A 14,628-nucleotide genomic window follows, 5' to 3' on the forward strand; every position below is an offset into this window, starting at 1 on the left:
TGGTTTTAGCAGGCTTTACTCCTTGACTTTCTGCAGTTATAACAGCTTTCTCTGGACCCCGAGGACAACTAGGTACATGTGACCCCACTCCGATAACCAGGCCTCAGAGCCATGTTCTCTCACCTTGGTTCTTCTGAACCTGCCTCCCCATGGATACTGCTCTGGGGATTGAGAAGCAGCAGGGAGCCCAAGGCTTTGTTGAGGCTCCAGGTGTCAGATGATTCCAGATGCTAGTCCAGCCTGAGCCCCAGCCCTGGCCCTCCCCAGCTGGTCTTTGCTGCTCCACCACCAAGCTGCCAGCACACCCTTGGTCACCAGAGACCCAGGAGAGAGAAGCCCCTTACTTCCCTAGGGTGGGTACTCCCAAATTCCTGCCTCTGCCCTGGAACCACAGGGCATTTGACTCCTGTAGCCCTTGTTCCTCCCCTCCTGGCAGGGAGTCCTGGCAGGGGACTCCAGGGCAAGGGAAATTCTCCAGTATGATACCAAGCCAGCCTGCTGGAAACCTTTGTGTCCTTTGTTAGGGACATTCCTTCCAGCCACTGGGCTCTAGGGTGGGGGGTTATGACCAAAGCCACCTGAATGCAGTTGCCTGAGGCTGGGACAAGCAGATGTCCTGACACATTCTTAGATATGACCCTAGGTAGCAATGAATTCCAGATGTACAGCCTCCTATCCCCATGGGTCCGGTGAGCAGGTTCTAGGGGTTGGGCTTGTGTGTGTATGTGGGGACGGTTAATGAAGAGGCATACAGAAGATCCCAGAGGCCCTAGTGACCACCATCTCAGCTCCCCCCACCCTCTCCTCCCTCTCCCAAGCCCCATAGCCTGAGGGCTACCACCAGGGAGGGGCTGATGCTCATAAACTGAGCAGGTGTGAGACCAAAGGATGTGCCCTTGCTTGAGGTTCCTAGGGGTTGGATCATCTGCCTACCCACTCTTCATTCCATGGATGAGGCCCAGAGTTGGGTAGGAACCTGCCCCAGGCAACCCAGCACTGGAGCAGCTGAGACAACCCCTCCAGTCAGGCTTCTTTCTACCTTGCTTCAGACTCCAGTTTGCATAGACCCCAGTGCAGCACAGCTGAGAAAGAGGGGCTCTGCCTACAATAGGAGTCTCAGCAGAGGAAGGAAGGCTGGAGTCTGCTACAGCCAGTGGGAGGGCCGGTGCTGACAGCTGGTGAGCAGGCCGCTGCTGGGCACTGATGGTGACAGAGACTGGGAGAGAGTTCTCTAGACCTAGATATAGCAGGAGCCCCTCTGGACCACTGCCTTGCCACATGGGTGCCCTAGGGTCTCCCCTTCTTGACTCATGTTCTGCTGCGGGTCTCTATGCAAAACTGGTTTCTGTGGCTCCCCAGGCAGCACCCTGCTGAAGCTGGTGTCAGGGGAGGGACAGCCTGTCTGAGAGTGGAAGGATGGGATTCTTCCCCAACCCCCCACCCTAGTCCTGCTGGGGCTTTATCCAGCAGGTCCCCAAGACGGGGCCCCCACCCCGCACCCAGCAGCAAACAGCCACAGGCATCAGGAACAGGCCGGTGAGGGGGGGCCGGAGCCCAGGCACGGCCACTCTGCTGTTGGTGTCTGGTTCCCAGACTGGGTCCCCTCTAAGACACCTGGGCAGCCGCATGCGGGGGGTGCAGAAGCTGGCTTTGTCTGCTCAGGGGTGGTGGTCACCTTCGGGGCCTTTGCCTACAGATGAGAACATCAGATCAGGGCTCAGTCAACATCCTCCAAAGTGTCACAGAACCCAAGGTCTGGACAGGCCCACAGCTCACCTCCTCATACTTGGTACTCCAGTAGAAATGGGCTTCTTCATCCACGTACAAGAGCAGCAGGTCACAGAGGAAGGTGATCTGGAGAGGCAGAGGACACCTATGTCCTGCCCCTCGGCCCTGTTTCTGCCGCCTCCCCAGCCCTCACCCGAGACTCAACATCATGCACAGCGCGGGGGTGGGGGGTGCCCAGGTGTGCCCTCGGGTGGGCCTGGACCCACAGTCACTGCAGCCAGAGGAAGCCCACATTGCCCAGACTCACCACACCCAGCCAAGCTGCTCCGGTGCCCAGAGTGATGGTCGTGGGAATGAGCCCGAACTTTCCTGCCTGAGACCAACCTGGACTGAGCCTCTGGGGCGGCGACTGTCTCCCTCCCACCCCCACCACCCATTGCCCTCAGCCAGCACCTCCTACCTGCCCAGTGACAAGGATGTCAAAGCGGATCCCGTAGAGCTTGAGCAGACTCCGGGCCTCCACACCTGAGGCCTTCCACCAGTGAGAGGCTGTCCTGAAGGCAGGAAAGGAGGTCTGGTGCTTTGCCTGCTGCCACTCCTGGGCTGGGCTGGCCCTCCCAGGCCTCCTTATTCATCCATTGACTCTATAAATCTCCAGCCCCAGCTGTTCAGCCCTGTGTCATTGCTGAGGACACAGGGAAAGGCAACTTGGGACCCACCTGCCTCTTGGAAGCTCCCTGCCTGCTGGGGGGGCAGAGGGGACAGATGGGTCCCTACACCGGCACTGGTAGTGGGAGTGAGGGCAGGTAGGGAGCCAAGCCCTGGGCCATGAGTCTAAAGGGTGAGGGGGAACCCACTCTCCCCTATGAACTGGGAAAGGCTTTCTGCAGGGTACACTTTCAGGCTGGTCTTCCAGGGCTCAGGAAGGAGTGCTCTAGGCAGAGAAAGTAGGACAGGTAGGATCACAGGGGTGTGGAAAGCAGAGTGTGGGCAGGGAGCTAGCCTCTAAGAGTTGCAAAGGGCTGGGAAAGCCAGGGAAGCCAGACCAGGAAAAGCCCACTGAGCAATGTCAAGAGGCACCATCTCCAGGCCTGGGGGCTGTGTGTGTATATATGTGACAATGACCAGGTGACAGGAAGTGACAGGAGGATTCTAGCAGGGTGGGGGAGATCTATTTAAGAGACTCCAAGATGTGATAATAAATGCAATGCAACATCCCTGAGTACATCCTGCTTTGGAAAATAAAAAGATATAGGACTATGGGGCAGCTGGGTGGCTCAGTTGGTTGAGCATCTGCCTTTGGTCAGGTCGTGATCCCGGGGTCCTGGGTAGAGCCCCATGTCAGGCTCCCTTCTCAGTGGGGAGTCTGCTTCTCTCTCTCTCTTTCTCTCTCTTGCTCTGCCCCTCCCCCTGCTCCCGCACGCTCTCTCTCTCTCAAGTAAATAAATAAAATCTTTTTTAAAAAAGATATAGGACTATTATTGGCATAGTTGGGGAAAGTTAAATATTAGATTTGTCCTGCCGATGTTAAGCTCTTAGAGTGTGGCAATGGGACAGCAGTCACGTGGGGCAGGTCCTTATTCTCTAACAGTGTCGGGAGGAAGGGTGTCAGATGTCCACCATTCATTTTCAGATGGTTCCTTTGAAATCTATCTAAATATATCCACTCACTCTAGAGAGGGAGAGAGAAAGCAAATGTGGCAAAATGGTGAAAAATACCCCCCCCCAAAAAAAACCCAAAAAATAAAACCTAAAAGCCCAGATAAAGAGTAAATGGGTATGGGTGTTCACAGTACTAATCTTTGAACTTTTCTATAGATTTTTGAAATTGTTTAGCTAAAAGCTAAGGCACAATTAAAAAAGAAACCCCCCTGTGCTGAGGAGGGAGATGCCAGAGGTGGGGTAGGGCAGGGGAGGGGCTAGAGTGGGGAGTCCCAAGGGACAGAGGGGGACCAGCTCAGGAGAGAGGCTGGACAGAGCCCAAGCTGGGGGACCGGGAGCTGAGATCACCCCTCCTGCCCTGGGGGCCTCCTCGCACACACAAGGGAGTGTCCAGAGAGCTGGGCCGGGTCCGGTGGGTCCTGGCTGCCACAGGACAGGCGGAGCCCAGAGCCCACAGGCAGCAGCAGGAGGGCAGTGGGGGCCGCACCTGAAATTGTAGCTCCTCTCCTGCAGCTGGAAGGAGTAATGGGGCCGGCAGTCGGAAGCCCCAGCATCCAGGTCACAATCCCAGTGGACTCGGACTCCCACAGCACCTCCCTGCACACAGCACATCGCTGCTTCACCAGCACGCAGGCCCCGGGCCCTCCCCCTGAGCCCTCTGGAAGCCTCCCCCCATGGACCCACCAGCAACGCCAGGTCCTCAAAGACCCCTCCAGCTGCAGCCACGAGGTCCCCAATGCGGAACACAGGGCAGTAGGGGCTGTAGTGTGAGTCGTAGCGGCAGCGCTTGAAGTAAGTGGCATCCCAGGTGTCCAAGGCATTGGACCTGGGGGGTCGGGGGGTGGGGTTGGACAGTGCGGGGGAGGGGAGTCAGGTCAGGTAGAAGACAAGGAAGGTCTGGGACCCACAGGACCCACCCACACTTACTTGGAAAAATTGAACTTGTTGAAGGTGACTGTGTTCTTGACAAACAGGGTGAAGTTCTCTGCCTGGACCAGTAGTGGCTTCCTGCGGGCAGAGGGCACGTGAAGGGCATGTCCTGTGGTTCTGGGGCCCGGCCCTGGAGGCGGAGGGGTCACTTACACAGGCACAGTGCCGCTCTCCACGGGGCACCAGCCCTGGATCTCACAGGTCCTGTGGGTACCGTTGAATTCCACACACTGGCCTGTTTTTATGCCTTGAAAACACAAGACAAACTCCAGGCCTCCAAGTCTCCACAGGCCCGGGGGTGGGGGGGGGGTGTTGGGCATCGACAGAAAGGAGAGATGGAGAGGCACCACCAGGCCTGCTCTCAAGAGCCACCCAGGGTCCCAGCCCCAGAGCCCCAACCCAGAGGACAGGGCCCACAGTTACCGTGGCTGTGCGTCCCCGTCTCCCCTTCAGGACAGTCCTCGTCGGCCCAGCAATTAGCCAGCGGAATGGAGGGGTGCTGGGGTGGTGGTGGAAGCAGAATTGCCAAGGGCCCAGGGAGTGTCTCCCCTCTGTGACCCAGCCCTGAAGCCTACAGGGACACAACCCTCCAGCCTTAGCCCCAGAGAGATGCCTGAGTTCAGGGGGCACATGGGCAAGCTGGAGGGTACAAAAAAAAGGATGTGGTCAGAGGAGGGTGGTGATCGGTCCCCCAGCCAGTTAGGGATGCAGGTGCTGTATCCAAGGCAGAGCAAGCCTCCTTCGTTTCTGAGTTATCTGCCCTCCAGAGGCCCAGGTCTTCTGGTCCCACTCAGATGACAACTAGGAAGGTGAAGGGACTCTGGGAAGGGCAAGTTTGTGCCAGGGTGGAGGTCCGGGGTGCGGTGAACGAAGGGCAGGCCCCTGGTTGCAGGGGTCTGGGTGGGGAAGTAGGTAGCAGCACAGAACTGAGGGACCACAGGCTAGTCCCTCCCCTGCTTGTTCTTCTGTAAAACCTGCCATGAGGGCCCGCACACTCCCAGTATTCTAGGGATTAACAAAAAGGGAGGGGTGGCATGCTTTCTGGGGGCCCTAGGCCCTTGAAGAGGAAGGCACAGTCCCACAGACACAGTTCTGCCCCAGGCTGACAATGAACATCATTGTTCAGGTCACCTAACTCACGAACAGCAGGAGGAGCACAGTGCCAGGGTGGCGAGAAGGGCTCAGGGAGTCCGAGCCAGGTGAGACAGGGGGATCGTGGAGGGTCGGGACCACGATAAGGGGGCAGAGGACAGAGTGGGGCCACCTGTGTCCTGAGTCCGCCCTTCCTCTCTGAGCCTGGTTGGGCCACCATCTCCCCTCCTATCCGACTCCATGGTGACCACCACAGGGCCTGGTCTCTGCATCATCTGCCTCCATTCTCTCAGCAGAGACCATCCCTGGCTCCACCACGCTCCTGTGATCAAGTTCAGCTACTTAGCAGAGTACACAGGGCCCCTGAGATCTTGGGCTACCTGCTCCCCCTTGCCACCTCAATCCCAATCTAAGCTCCAACCCCACTCCGTAGCAGGTGACCCCGGAGGAGCCTCATCTCACATAGCTTGGGGCCTTTGCTCACACAGCTGCCTCTGCCTGGACATTCTCAAGATCCCACCTGAGACTCGAGTCCTGTGGGAAACCCTCCCTGAGGCCCTGGGCTGGCAGGCACGCCTCCCTGGGTCTCCAGCTACAGCTCTGTCCGCATCACAGGACCTGCTACCTTGGCTGGGCTGCCCGTGCAGGTTGCTTGAGGTACAAGGGGTGGAGTTTTGCATCCTCAGCATCGGGCCTTGCCCCCCCCACCCCACCCCAACCTGCCCCGAGACTCAGCAGGTGTTTGCTGATGGCCTGACTCTCCAAGGAGAACAGTGCATGTGTTGGGGGGGACCAGAGGACCAGGACCCCTGAGAGGAGCTAGCAGGAACCCTGGCTAGTCTCAGGAAGCCTCGTGGCCCGATCTGATGAATGCTTCCCAGCCCCAGAAGTTTCCTGGGAAGAGCTCAGAGCCAGGACACGAGGCAAAGAGGAATCACATGGATTCCAGAACACACGGAATGATGGCTTCAGTGAAATTTCAGAACAGCCTACAAACCGATCTGATTAATTAGATGTCTTCGGAACATTTAGAGAAGAAAGGACACCATGTGCATTTGCACATCCTTTGTCCACATGCTTCACCTCCTCTGCAGGTGGGGCCAGCCTGGGACATATGACACCCCTAGCATCTGTGGTGGCACCAAGAACCAGGACACAGGGGACAGGGGACCACACAGTTACTCTCCAGCCCCATAAGCAATCTAACGTTAGGCTTGTTTAAAAATTTTTTTTTAATTTTTATTTATTTATGATAGTCACACACAGAATGAGAGAGAGGCAGAGACACAGGCAGAGGGAGAAGCAGGCTCCATGCACCGAGAGTCCGATGTGGGATTCGATCCCGGGTCTCCAGGATTGCGCCCTGGGCCAAAGGCAGGCGCCAAACCGCTGCGCCACCCAGGGATCCCCACGTTGGGCTTGTTTTAAAAAAGAGGTTACAAAAAAAAAAAAAAGAGGTTACCATGGAGGTAAGCTTCCAGGGTTATGTCCTGAGTCCCAGCTGCTCAAACAAAATCCACAGCTGGACAACCATATGCTTAAAAATTGGTAAGAACGGGGATCCCTGGATGGCTCAGTGGTTTAGCGCCGCCTTCAGCCCAGGGTGTGATCCTGGAGACCCGGGATCGAGTCCTACGTCAGGCTCCCGGCATTGAGCCTGCTTCTCCCTCTCCCTGTGTCTCTGCCTCTCTCTCTCTGATGAATGAATAAATAAAAAATCTTAAAAAAATTGGTAAGAACGTAAGTTTTATGTTACGTGTATTTTATCACAATAAAAACTTTTTTGGAAAAAAAACCCACAGCTGGAGGGAAGAGCAAGTGTGCTTTGTGACAGATACTGGATCCGTGGGACATCCTTAGGCAAGGGGAAAAGGTGAGATTTCAAGAAGTAAACCTGCGATTCTGGATGAGAAATAGACAAGAATAGGGGGTGAGAGGCTCCGGTGTGACCACAGTTGTAGTTAAAAATATCCAGAGATCATAAGTGACCCTGAGCTCAGTAAGCAGGAGTGTCCTGTGTTTGCCCACAAAAATGGAAGCTGACTTGGGACACATTAATAGAGACTGTGCATAGCAAAGAAGTGGTCGGAGCACCTTGGTGGGGGGGGCTCACTCAGTTAAGTGGTTGGCTCTTGATTTTGGTTCAGGTCATAATCTCGAGGTCCTGGGATCAACCCTCACATGGGGCTTCCTGCTTGGTGGGGAGTCTCCTTCAAAATTCTTCTTCTGTCTCCCTCTCTGCCTCTCACCCAACTCATGTACACCCTTGTACTCTCTCTATCTAAAAATAAATAAAGATTTTATTTATTTATTCATGAGAGACACAGAGAGAGAGGCAGAGACACAGGCAGAGGGAGAAGCAGGCTCCATTCAGGGAGCCCGACGTGGGACTCGATCCCAGATGCTGGGATCAGGCCCCAAACCAAAGGCAGACACTTAACTGCTGAACCACCCAGGTGTCCTCCTGTTTTCTCATCTTAAATAGGATCACAATAATTCCTACCAAGCAGGATATTTGTGAAGATTAAGTGGAATGATTCACAAAAAGGCTTTAGCTCAGTGCCTGGGATACAGTAGCACATACTGAACTCTCAGCTAAGAGAGCTCCCTGGGGTAATGTGGCTGGTGACCCAGGGCTGGCAGAGGACTAGGGGCCCGCCGGAGAGCTCCTGGGAAGCCTTACCTCTGGGCATTTGTCCTGAACTTGTTCTGGTGTCACAAGAAAATTGGTCACCAAGAAGAACGTGTTCTCTCCCTAGAAAGCAAGTGTCAGGGTTGGTCTTTGCTTCCCTTCCCCAAAGGGTCAGGCCAGAAGTGGCAGCTTGGCTTGTGGGGAAGAGGGTCCTGGCCTGATCGAGTCACCAACTCCACTTCAGGAGAGTACCTCCAGTGAGGCCAATTGAAGTAGAGATCAGAGGCTGGCTGGGTTTCTGGCCTTTTCTAAGTCCATAGCTGCTTCTTTGAGATAAGTATACTTTTCATAAAAAAAAAAAAAAAAGTATACTTTTCATGTTCCTACTCATTCTCTCTGCCAGAAATGTCCACGCACCTCCTGCTTCTAGGCACTGAAGATCCAGAGCTGAGATGGACTGGGGATGCGCCTAGGCAAGTGGGGAGGTGGGCCCCTCATTATACACATGGATGGGGGTTGGGGGAGCAGGTGGTGAGCTCTGCGTAGGCAAAGGGTGGCTAAGGAGAGGCAGGGTGGCTGACACCCAAGTGCTGTGTGTGTGAGCTCAAGTTTGGGGCAATGCACACCCAGGAAGGAGAGAAGGCAGCAGCTGTGATAGTGGTCAATATCTGGAAGGATTTGGTAGCCACCACCATGGAAAGGGAGTCTTCCCAGGGTGGAAACAAGGGCTGGTAGGGTCTGAGTGATGTCACATAGGACGCTCAGGCTGGCTGCTGGGTGGATTATGCCGGGGAACCCACTAGAAGATCATGGTCTCATCCAGGTAAGACATAGGCAGCCGTGAACACTACCAGGTGATGGAATGCACAGGGGGCACAGGTCCAGTTTGGGCCCTCGTTGGATGAAAAGAGGCCACACTGGGAGAGGGTGACGATTTCTCTTTGGACAGGAAAGGTGTGCCAGGAGGCAGCTGTACTGGGGGTGGGTGGTTGATGGGGCTACAATTTTGGCATTGGTAGGATAAAGGTAGAAACTGAGACTGTAGACAATCTGGGTGGAGAAAGGAGTTGGAAATACTGCATGGGAGCGACAGAGGAGGAGCACCTGACAGCAGTGCCCCAGGTCAGGGAGGGGAGCATTCAGGAAGCCCCAGGCTCTGGCCTCCCAAGCTTCTCCAGCCCCAGCCTCAAGCTCAAGACTTGAGTTCCTAAACATTCCACTCTTCTAGGTGCAGCCTTTCTAAAGGCAGTTCCTCTGGCGTGGCTACTTGGTCCATCCCCTTGTCCACCCCCTTGTCCACCTAGAAACCTCTCACACATCCCAGAAAACCCTGTCCAGGGACCACTCCTGTGTAAGGCCCTTCCCAAGCCCAGGCCTATGATCGTTCCAGCATCCCGCTCAGGCATCAGGTGCCTCTCAGGCACATGCTCGCTGCAAGGGTGGTATCAGAAGTGTCACCGCCTAGCAGCAGAACCAAGGCACCTACCTGTGGTGGCTTCACGAAATCTGCTACGTCCCATAGCCGGTTACCCAGCTCCTTGATCTGGGTCACAGAAACCCCTTTGAGTTTGGTGATGACAGAAATCTGGGGGTCCAGGTCTCGCTCCTGGTATCCTTTCTTGGCGAGGAGAGCCCACCTTAGGAAGAAGCGATGGGCAGTGTGGTATGTCCCTGGTCAGGGTAAAGAGGGGCAGAGTGGGCCCTACCCTCTCGGCCTTTCTCTTCACACATCACACAGGCTCCCAGCCCAGCATTTAGGGCCTCTGCCTCCCCTCCAGCCTCATTTCCCACACCAAACACCCTGCACAGCCCAAAAGGTCCAACCACGATCAGAGAGCCAGTGCCTTTCATGCATGTCCCCTGTCAGGCACTCATGGGCTTGGAGATGCCCACCATCACCCCCTTCACCGGTCAACACCCTCCCTCTACATGGTTAGGCTCAACTCCTCCACAAAGACTCCTCTGACTCAGCTAAAACTGGTGGTCCCTATAGGAATTTTAGTATTCCAGCTCTCCCAAGCATCAAGGACTGACTACCTTCTCTCCCACCAGGGGCCTCCTGGGTACAGATAGGGACCCATCTTGCTCTGTGCCCAGACATCAATATGGGCTTGGAAACAAGACACAAGAAAGGAGGCAGGTGGGCACACGGGAGGACACAAGCACATAGCTTGCTCTTGTATCCACTGGCCACTAGACAAAAGATCATCCCTTCTGCCTACTTCTTCCCCTGTCCCAACCTGCTCCCCTCTGCTACCACCAGCTCAGCCCCTGAAGAGTCAAACCCTCTACCTACAGACCCAGAAGGACCAATCATTATCCCCCCCAGCCAGCCAGGCCCAGAGGCCATTCTCTTACCCCACCACGTAGGTCATGACCCCGAGCTGCAGTAGCCTCTGCAGGGCGCCCACCCGCCAGTTCCTGGTTATCACATACTTCTCGGTTTTGTAATCCAGAAGCCCCCAGCCTGCCAAGACCCCTGGGAAGCCCATGCTTGCAGTTCCTGCCGGCTGCTGGGGCGCATGAGTCAGCACAGCAGCTGCAGCCACAGCTGAATAGGAGGTAAAGCAGGCGCCCAAACCGGACCAGGCCAGCAAGCTATTAAAGGGACACTTCCACTGGGGACAGGATCCAGCCTCCACCACCAGCCCCAGCCCCAGGTTCAGCCCCAGCAAGGAGCTGCCCTGAGCCTCCCACCCTCTCCCTCTGAGGGGGCCCAGGGCCAGGCAGAGAGGAGCAGCCCCTGCGCCCTGCCCTCTGGCTTCACTTCCCTGGGGGAGGAGAGGAGGAGAAGTCAAGTGTCACAGGTACTGTGAGAGGGCAGCTTGGGGGCTGCAGGAGCCCAGAGGAGAGGTCAAGGAAAGAAAGCTTCAGGAAGAAATGACCTCTGAGCTGACACTTGCAGATTCTTAAGCTCAACAAGCAAAGTTGAGAGGAAGAAGGTTCCTGGTGGCTGAAGCAGCATGTGCGACGCTAGAGCATGAGAACTAGCAGCCACAGGGTGAGAGCCTGACTCTGGCTCCACAGAGGAGGGTGACCGGGCCTTGCAAGGTTCCCCAGCTTCTCTGGCGCCGCGTGCCGGGGAAGCGGAGGGACAAAAGCACAGGCTGCGGAGTCAGCCACGTTCCCCAGTCGGCGGAAGGTGTGGGGGCGATGCTCTGCTCGAACCCCGGCGCGCGCACGCTCACCTCCGCGCAGCCTGGTAGTAGGCTAAAGGTCGGCCCACGCCCGCGGCCGTTTCCGTAGCAACTGAAAACACCGGGTTGCCCGGGCGACTGCCGCCGGGGAGGCGCGCCTCTATTGGCTGCAGCGGGCGTCTGTTCGCGGCGCGCCACATTCGATTGGCCGAATCCGTCGAAGGGTCCGCCCACATCCCCGGGCGGTGCTCCAGGCGCCGCGCCCCACAGCGCTGGCCTCCGTGCCGACCACCGAGAAATGAGCGCCAGCGCGAGGGGTCCCTGCCAGAGGTCTGGGGAGAGGGGAGAGCAGTTGGAGGAGGAGGCAGCGGCCGCTGGGCGTCTAGCAGGGGCCCCGGAGGCCGAGGAGTGTCCGGACGTTGATTCAGACTCCGACCGGGAGATGGAAGGTGCTCCCGGGAAGGGATGGGGGCGGGCCTGCCTGCTCCCCTGGGGAGCTTCTCCCGCCTGCCTTCTTGAGGGGCCAGGCTGGGGCCTAGTGGGCAAGGGGCCCCTGTCCGGCAGGGAGCGCACCCCTCCGTGGGACGCCTTCAGGACAGCAGCGGCCGCTCCGGCCCCTTGCCCTTCCCGCAGTGCTCCTGGGGGCAACAGGAGTTCCACTGTAGAAAATGCCTCAAAGTGACTGACGTTAAACCCCGCCGAACAGTGTGAGAAGAGGTGTCTCACCCTGCAACGACATCAGGGCTGGGGTTTCCCAACCCACAGGGAAAACTAAGCCCATAAATATTTTTATTTATTTATTTATTTATTTATTTATTTATTTATTTTTATTAAAGATTTTATTTATTTATTCATGAGAGACAGAGAGAGAGAGAGAGAGGCAGAGACACAGGCACACAGGCAGAGGGAGAAGCAGGCTCCACGCAGGGAGCCCCTTGTGGGACTCGATCCTGGAACTCTGGGATCATGCCCTGGGCCGAAGGCAGGCGCTAAACCACTGAGCCACCCAGGGATCCCCCGCCAATAAATATTTAGAACTTAGAATTGTTTCAGTTTCTTCCCCCATGAAATATTCTCAAAACATACGTGTTCTGTAATCCAGCAGAAAAGACACAGCAGGCACTTTGGCGTCAGACAGGAAAGGTCCTAACCCTGACTCTGCCAGGATTGACTACTACTAGCTGTGTGACTTTAGGGAAAGAATTTGTTTTCTCTGACCTTCAATGTCCCTAACAGCACAGGGAGAAATGACTTTAGAGGGAAATGCAGGCTGCATGGTGACACAGGGCAGGGGAATAGGAGACTGGGTCTGGAAAGGGATCCATATTCATCTTCTCCCTGTCTCCTATCAGGCATCCAGGGGCCTGGAGAACTGCTCAAGGACACCCTCTACCTAAGGTCCTGCCAAGCCCATAGTGTTGTGCCTGCCTCCCGCTTTCTGCACCTAGGGAGCACCCCAGAGCTGAACCTGCGGCACCGTGGCCTGGGGCCTCAGGTAACCCTGGAGAGACCCTGCGGTCAGGCTTGGAGTGACAGGACCTGGGAAGCAGCAGCCATGGGAGTGGCCTCTTCCTGAGCCCATACCACACACTCCCCTGCCTTGCTGCGCGCCAGGCATATTCAATCCCCTTATTTGGGTGTCAGCAGGCGTCAAGGCTATGACGATTCAGTGTAAGGGTTGAGGGGCTTGCTGGGAGATGCTAATCTGCTGGCAGTGGGGGATGGTCAGGGAAAGTTCCAGAAGGTGAGGTCTGAGCAGAGCCTAGAAGGGTAAGAAAGTGTCCCCTGGGCATGTGGGAAGGGAAAGGCCTTCCAGTTAGAGGGCTGTGCCCTGGAAATGAGCCAGGATAGTGGCTAGCTGTGTCTGAGGCCTTCCCCCTGGGAAGGACCAGGTCCTTCAGGCCCCTCTTTGTCCTAGGGTGCCCAGGCTTTGGCTTCAGCATTGACCTCCAATCCCTATGTCAAGCGACTGGACCTTCGAGACAATGGGCTCTGTGGGGCTGGTGTGGAGGCCCTGGCAGGTGCCCTGAGCAAAAGCAGCAGTATCTGTGGTAGGTGCTGAGCCTGGGGCAGGTGGGCAGATTTAAGTCCTCCCTTCCCTGAGGGGTGTGGGCCCCCTCACGGCTGGGCCTTTTCACCTGGGGTCTATTGGTGTTGCCATGGCAGGGGCCTCATCACAGGGTGGGGTGGTTGGGGGTGGAGTTAGACTCTCTGTGGTGCCCCCAATGCTGCATGCTATTCCTCTCCTGACCCGCCCTCCCTCCCCCAACTCCTCTCCTCTGCTGGCCAGCTCCCCTCTGCATGTGGTTGCCTCCCATTGCCTAAATGCAGAATGAGAGAAGTCTCCAACAGAGAGGCAGGGGATGGGCCATGTGAGAGGGTGGAGGGTTGGGTGGGAATGAAGTGGGGCTGGATACCAACGCCATCTCTGTCACAGAGAGGGTGCCCCCCCCACCGCAAGCTGCTCCACCTCGCTGAGGCTTAGTTTTCAATCTGTGAAATGGCCCCAACAATAGCACTTAGTCCTTGGGTTTGTGCTGAGTATGAAATGAAACCGCATATGTGAAGTGCTTAGCAAAGCTCCTGGCTCACTTATATGCTCCATGCATGGCCACCTGGGCTGCCTTTGGCAGTTCCCAGAAATGAATTAGTGAAGACTCTGTGGGTGTGTTATACTGCTGCTAAGCACGAATCATCCTCGGGGGGGGCTGCATCACCATTGCAGGCATCCTGTACAGCACCATGAAGTAGGCAGTTTGAACCCTTTGATAAAGAAGCTGTGGATGCATGGAGAGGGTGCGGGCATCAGAGAAGCGGCCTAGGGCTGGAGGGGTGGATGCAGCTGATGAGAGGCAGAGTCACCATGCAACCGCAGGATAGTCTGGCTGCATAGCCTTGTCCACTGCCTCAGGCCTAGAGGCTTGGGGGATAGAAGAAGGTGGAAGAGGGTGGTACCTGCCTCTGGATCCCACTGACTGAGGAGTGCTGCCAACCCCTAGATGTGGACCTGTCGGACAACCAGATGGGAGTGGTGGGAGCTCAAGCAGTCTGTGCTGCCCTCATGGTGAATCCAACCATGCAGAAGGTACAGCTGGCAGGGAATGGCCTGGAGGAGCATGCAGCCCAGTACCTTGCTGAACTCCTGCTGGCCCACACAGGCCTGAAATCGCTGGACCTAAGCTATAACCAGCTGAATGACCAAGCAGGTAACATCTGGCCAGGGCCACCAAGCCCCTCCTCCTGTGGCAGAGGTGGGTGGAGGTTGGCAGGACCACTCTGAACATTCATACTCTGGCTCCTGTTTCCCATGTCCCACTTTGGCCTGCCCCCCTCCCACTCCTTCTACACAGAACTCTTAATCCATTCCACAGATTGCCATTGCCTGCTGCTGCATGCGCCGGATGCTAATTTAGCCACTAGTGACCTGGTTGTGAACAAAACAAAGTC

At 56.3% G+C, this 14,628-nt stretch overlaps 2 protein-coding genes across 4 annotated transcripts in view; one reads left to right on the forward strand and one right to left on the reverse strand.

Moving 5' to 3' along the window:
- Window positions 1-11,626, reverse strand: P2RX6 (purinergic receptor P2X 6). Of its 2 annotated transcripts, none has more exons than XM_072803618.1 (12): window positions 11,233-11,626; window positions 9,531-9,681; window positions 8,096-8,167; window positions 4,744-4,819; window positions 4,474-4,567; window positions 4,318-4,398; window positions 4,075-4,216; window positions 3,878-3,987; window positions 2,189-2,282; window positions 2,036-2,101; window positions 1,777-1,854; window positions 1-1,690 (listed from the first exon to the last, which is right to left on the reverse strand). In XM_072803618.1, the coding sequence occupies exons 1-12, from the start codon at window positions 11,415-11,417 to the stop codon at window positions 1,523-1,525; spliced, it is 1,317 nt and encodes a 438-aa protein (XP_072659719.1). In that variant the 5' UTR covers window positions 11,418-11,626; the 3' UTR covers window positions 1-1,522. The 2 variants fall into 2 exon arrangements, with proteins under 2 accessions (XP_072659719.1, XP_072659720.1); XM_072803619.1 differs by lacking the exon at window positions 11,233-11,626 and adding an exon at window positions 10,403-11,222.
- Window positions 11,386-14,628, forward strand: part of LRRC74B (leucine rich repeat containing 74B) — an 18,397-nt gene continuing 15,154 nt past the window's right edge. For both annotated transcript variants that reach the window (XM_072803621.1, XM_072803620.1), the window contains exons 1-4: window positions 11,386-11,630; window positions 12,534-12,676; window positions 13,100-13,232; window positions 14,181-14,387. In XM_072803621.1, the coding sequence (XP_072659722.1) occupies window positions 11,480-11,630; window positions 12,534-12,676; window positions 13,100-13,232; window positions 14,181-14,387 (634 nt within the window). In that variant the 5' untranslated portion in view covers window positions 11,386-11,479. The remainder of the gene's footprint in view (window positions 11,631-12,533; window positions 12,677-13,099; window positions 13,233-14,180; window positions 14,388-14,628) is intronic.

The sequence above is a fragment of the Canis lupus genome, chromosome 27 (assembly GCF_048164855.1).
Source record: "Canis lupus baileyi chromosome 27, mCanLup2.hap1, whole genome shotgun sequence".
NCBI lineage: Eukaryota > Metazoa > Chordata > Mammalia > Carnivora > Canidae > Canis > Canis lupus.

What these genes read in the sequence shown, in the direction of transcription:
- P2RX6 (XM_072803618.1), bottom strand. Translation starts at nt 11,417, where the DNA reads ATGTGGGCGGACCCTTCGACGGATTCGGCCAATCGAATGTGGCGCGCC. An exon ending in TACTACCAGGCTGCGCGGAG is followed by an intron (nt 9,682 to 11,232) that starts GTGAGCGTGCGC and finishes CTTCTTCCTAAG; the next exon opens with GTGGGCTCTCCTCGCCAAGA. An exon ending in GAGAGGAGCTACAATTTCAG is followed by an intron (nt 2,283 to 3,877) that starts GTGCGGCCCCCA and finishes TCCTGCCTTCAG; the next exon opens with GACAGCCTCTCACTGGTGGA.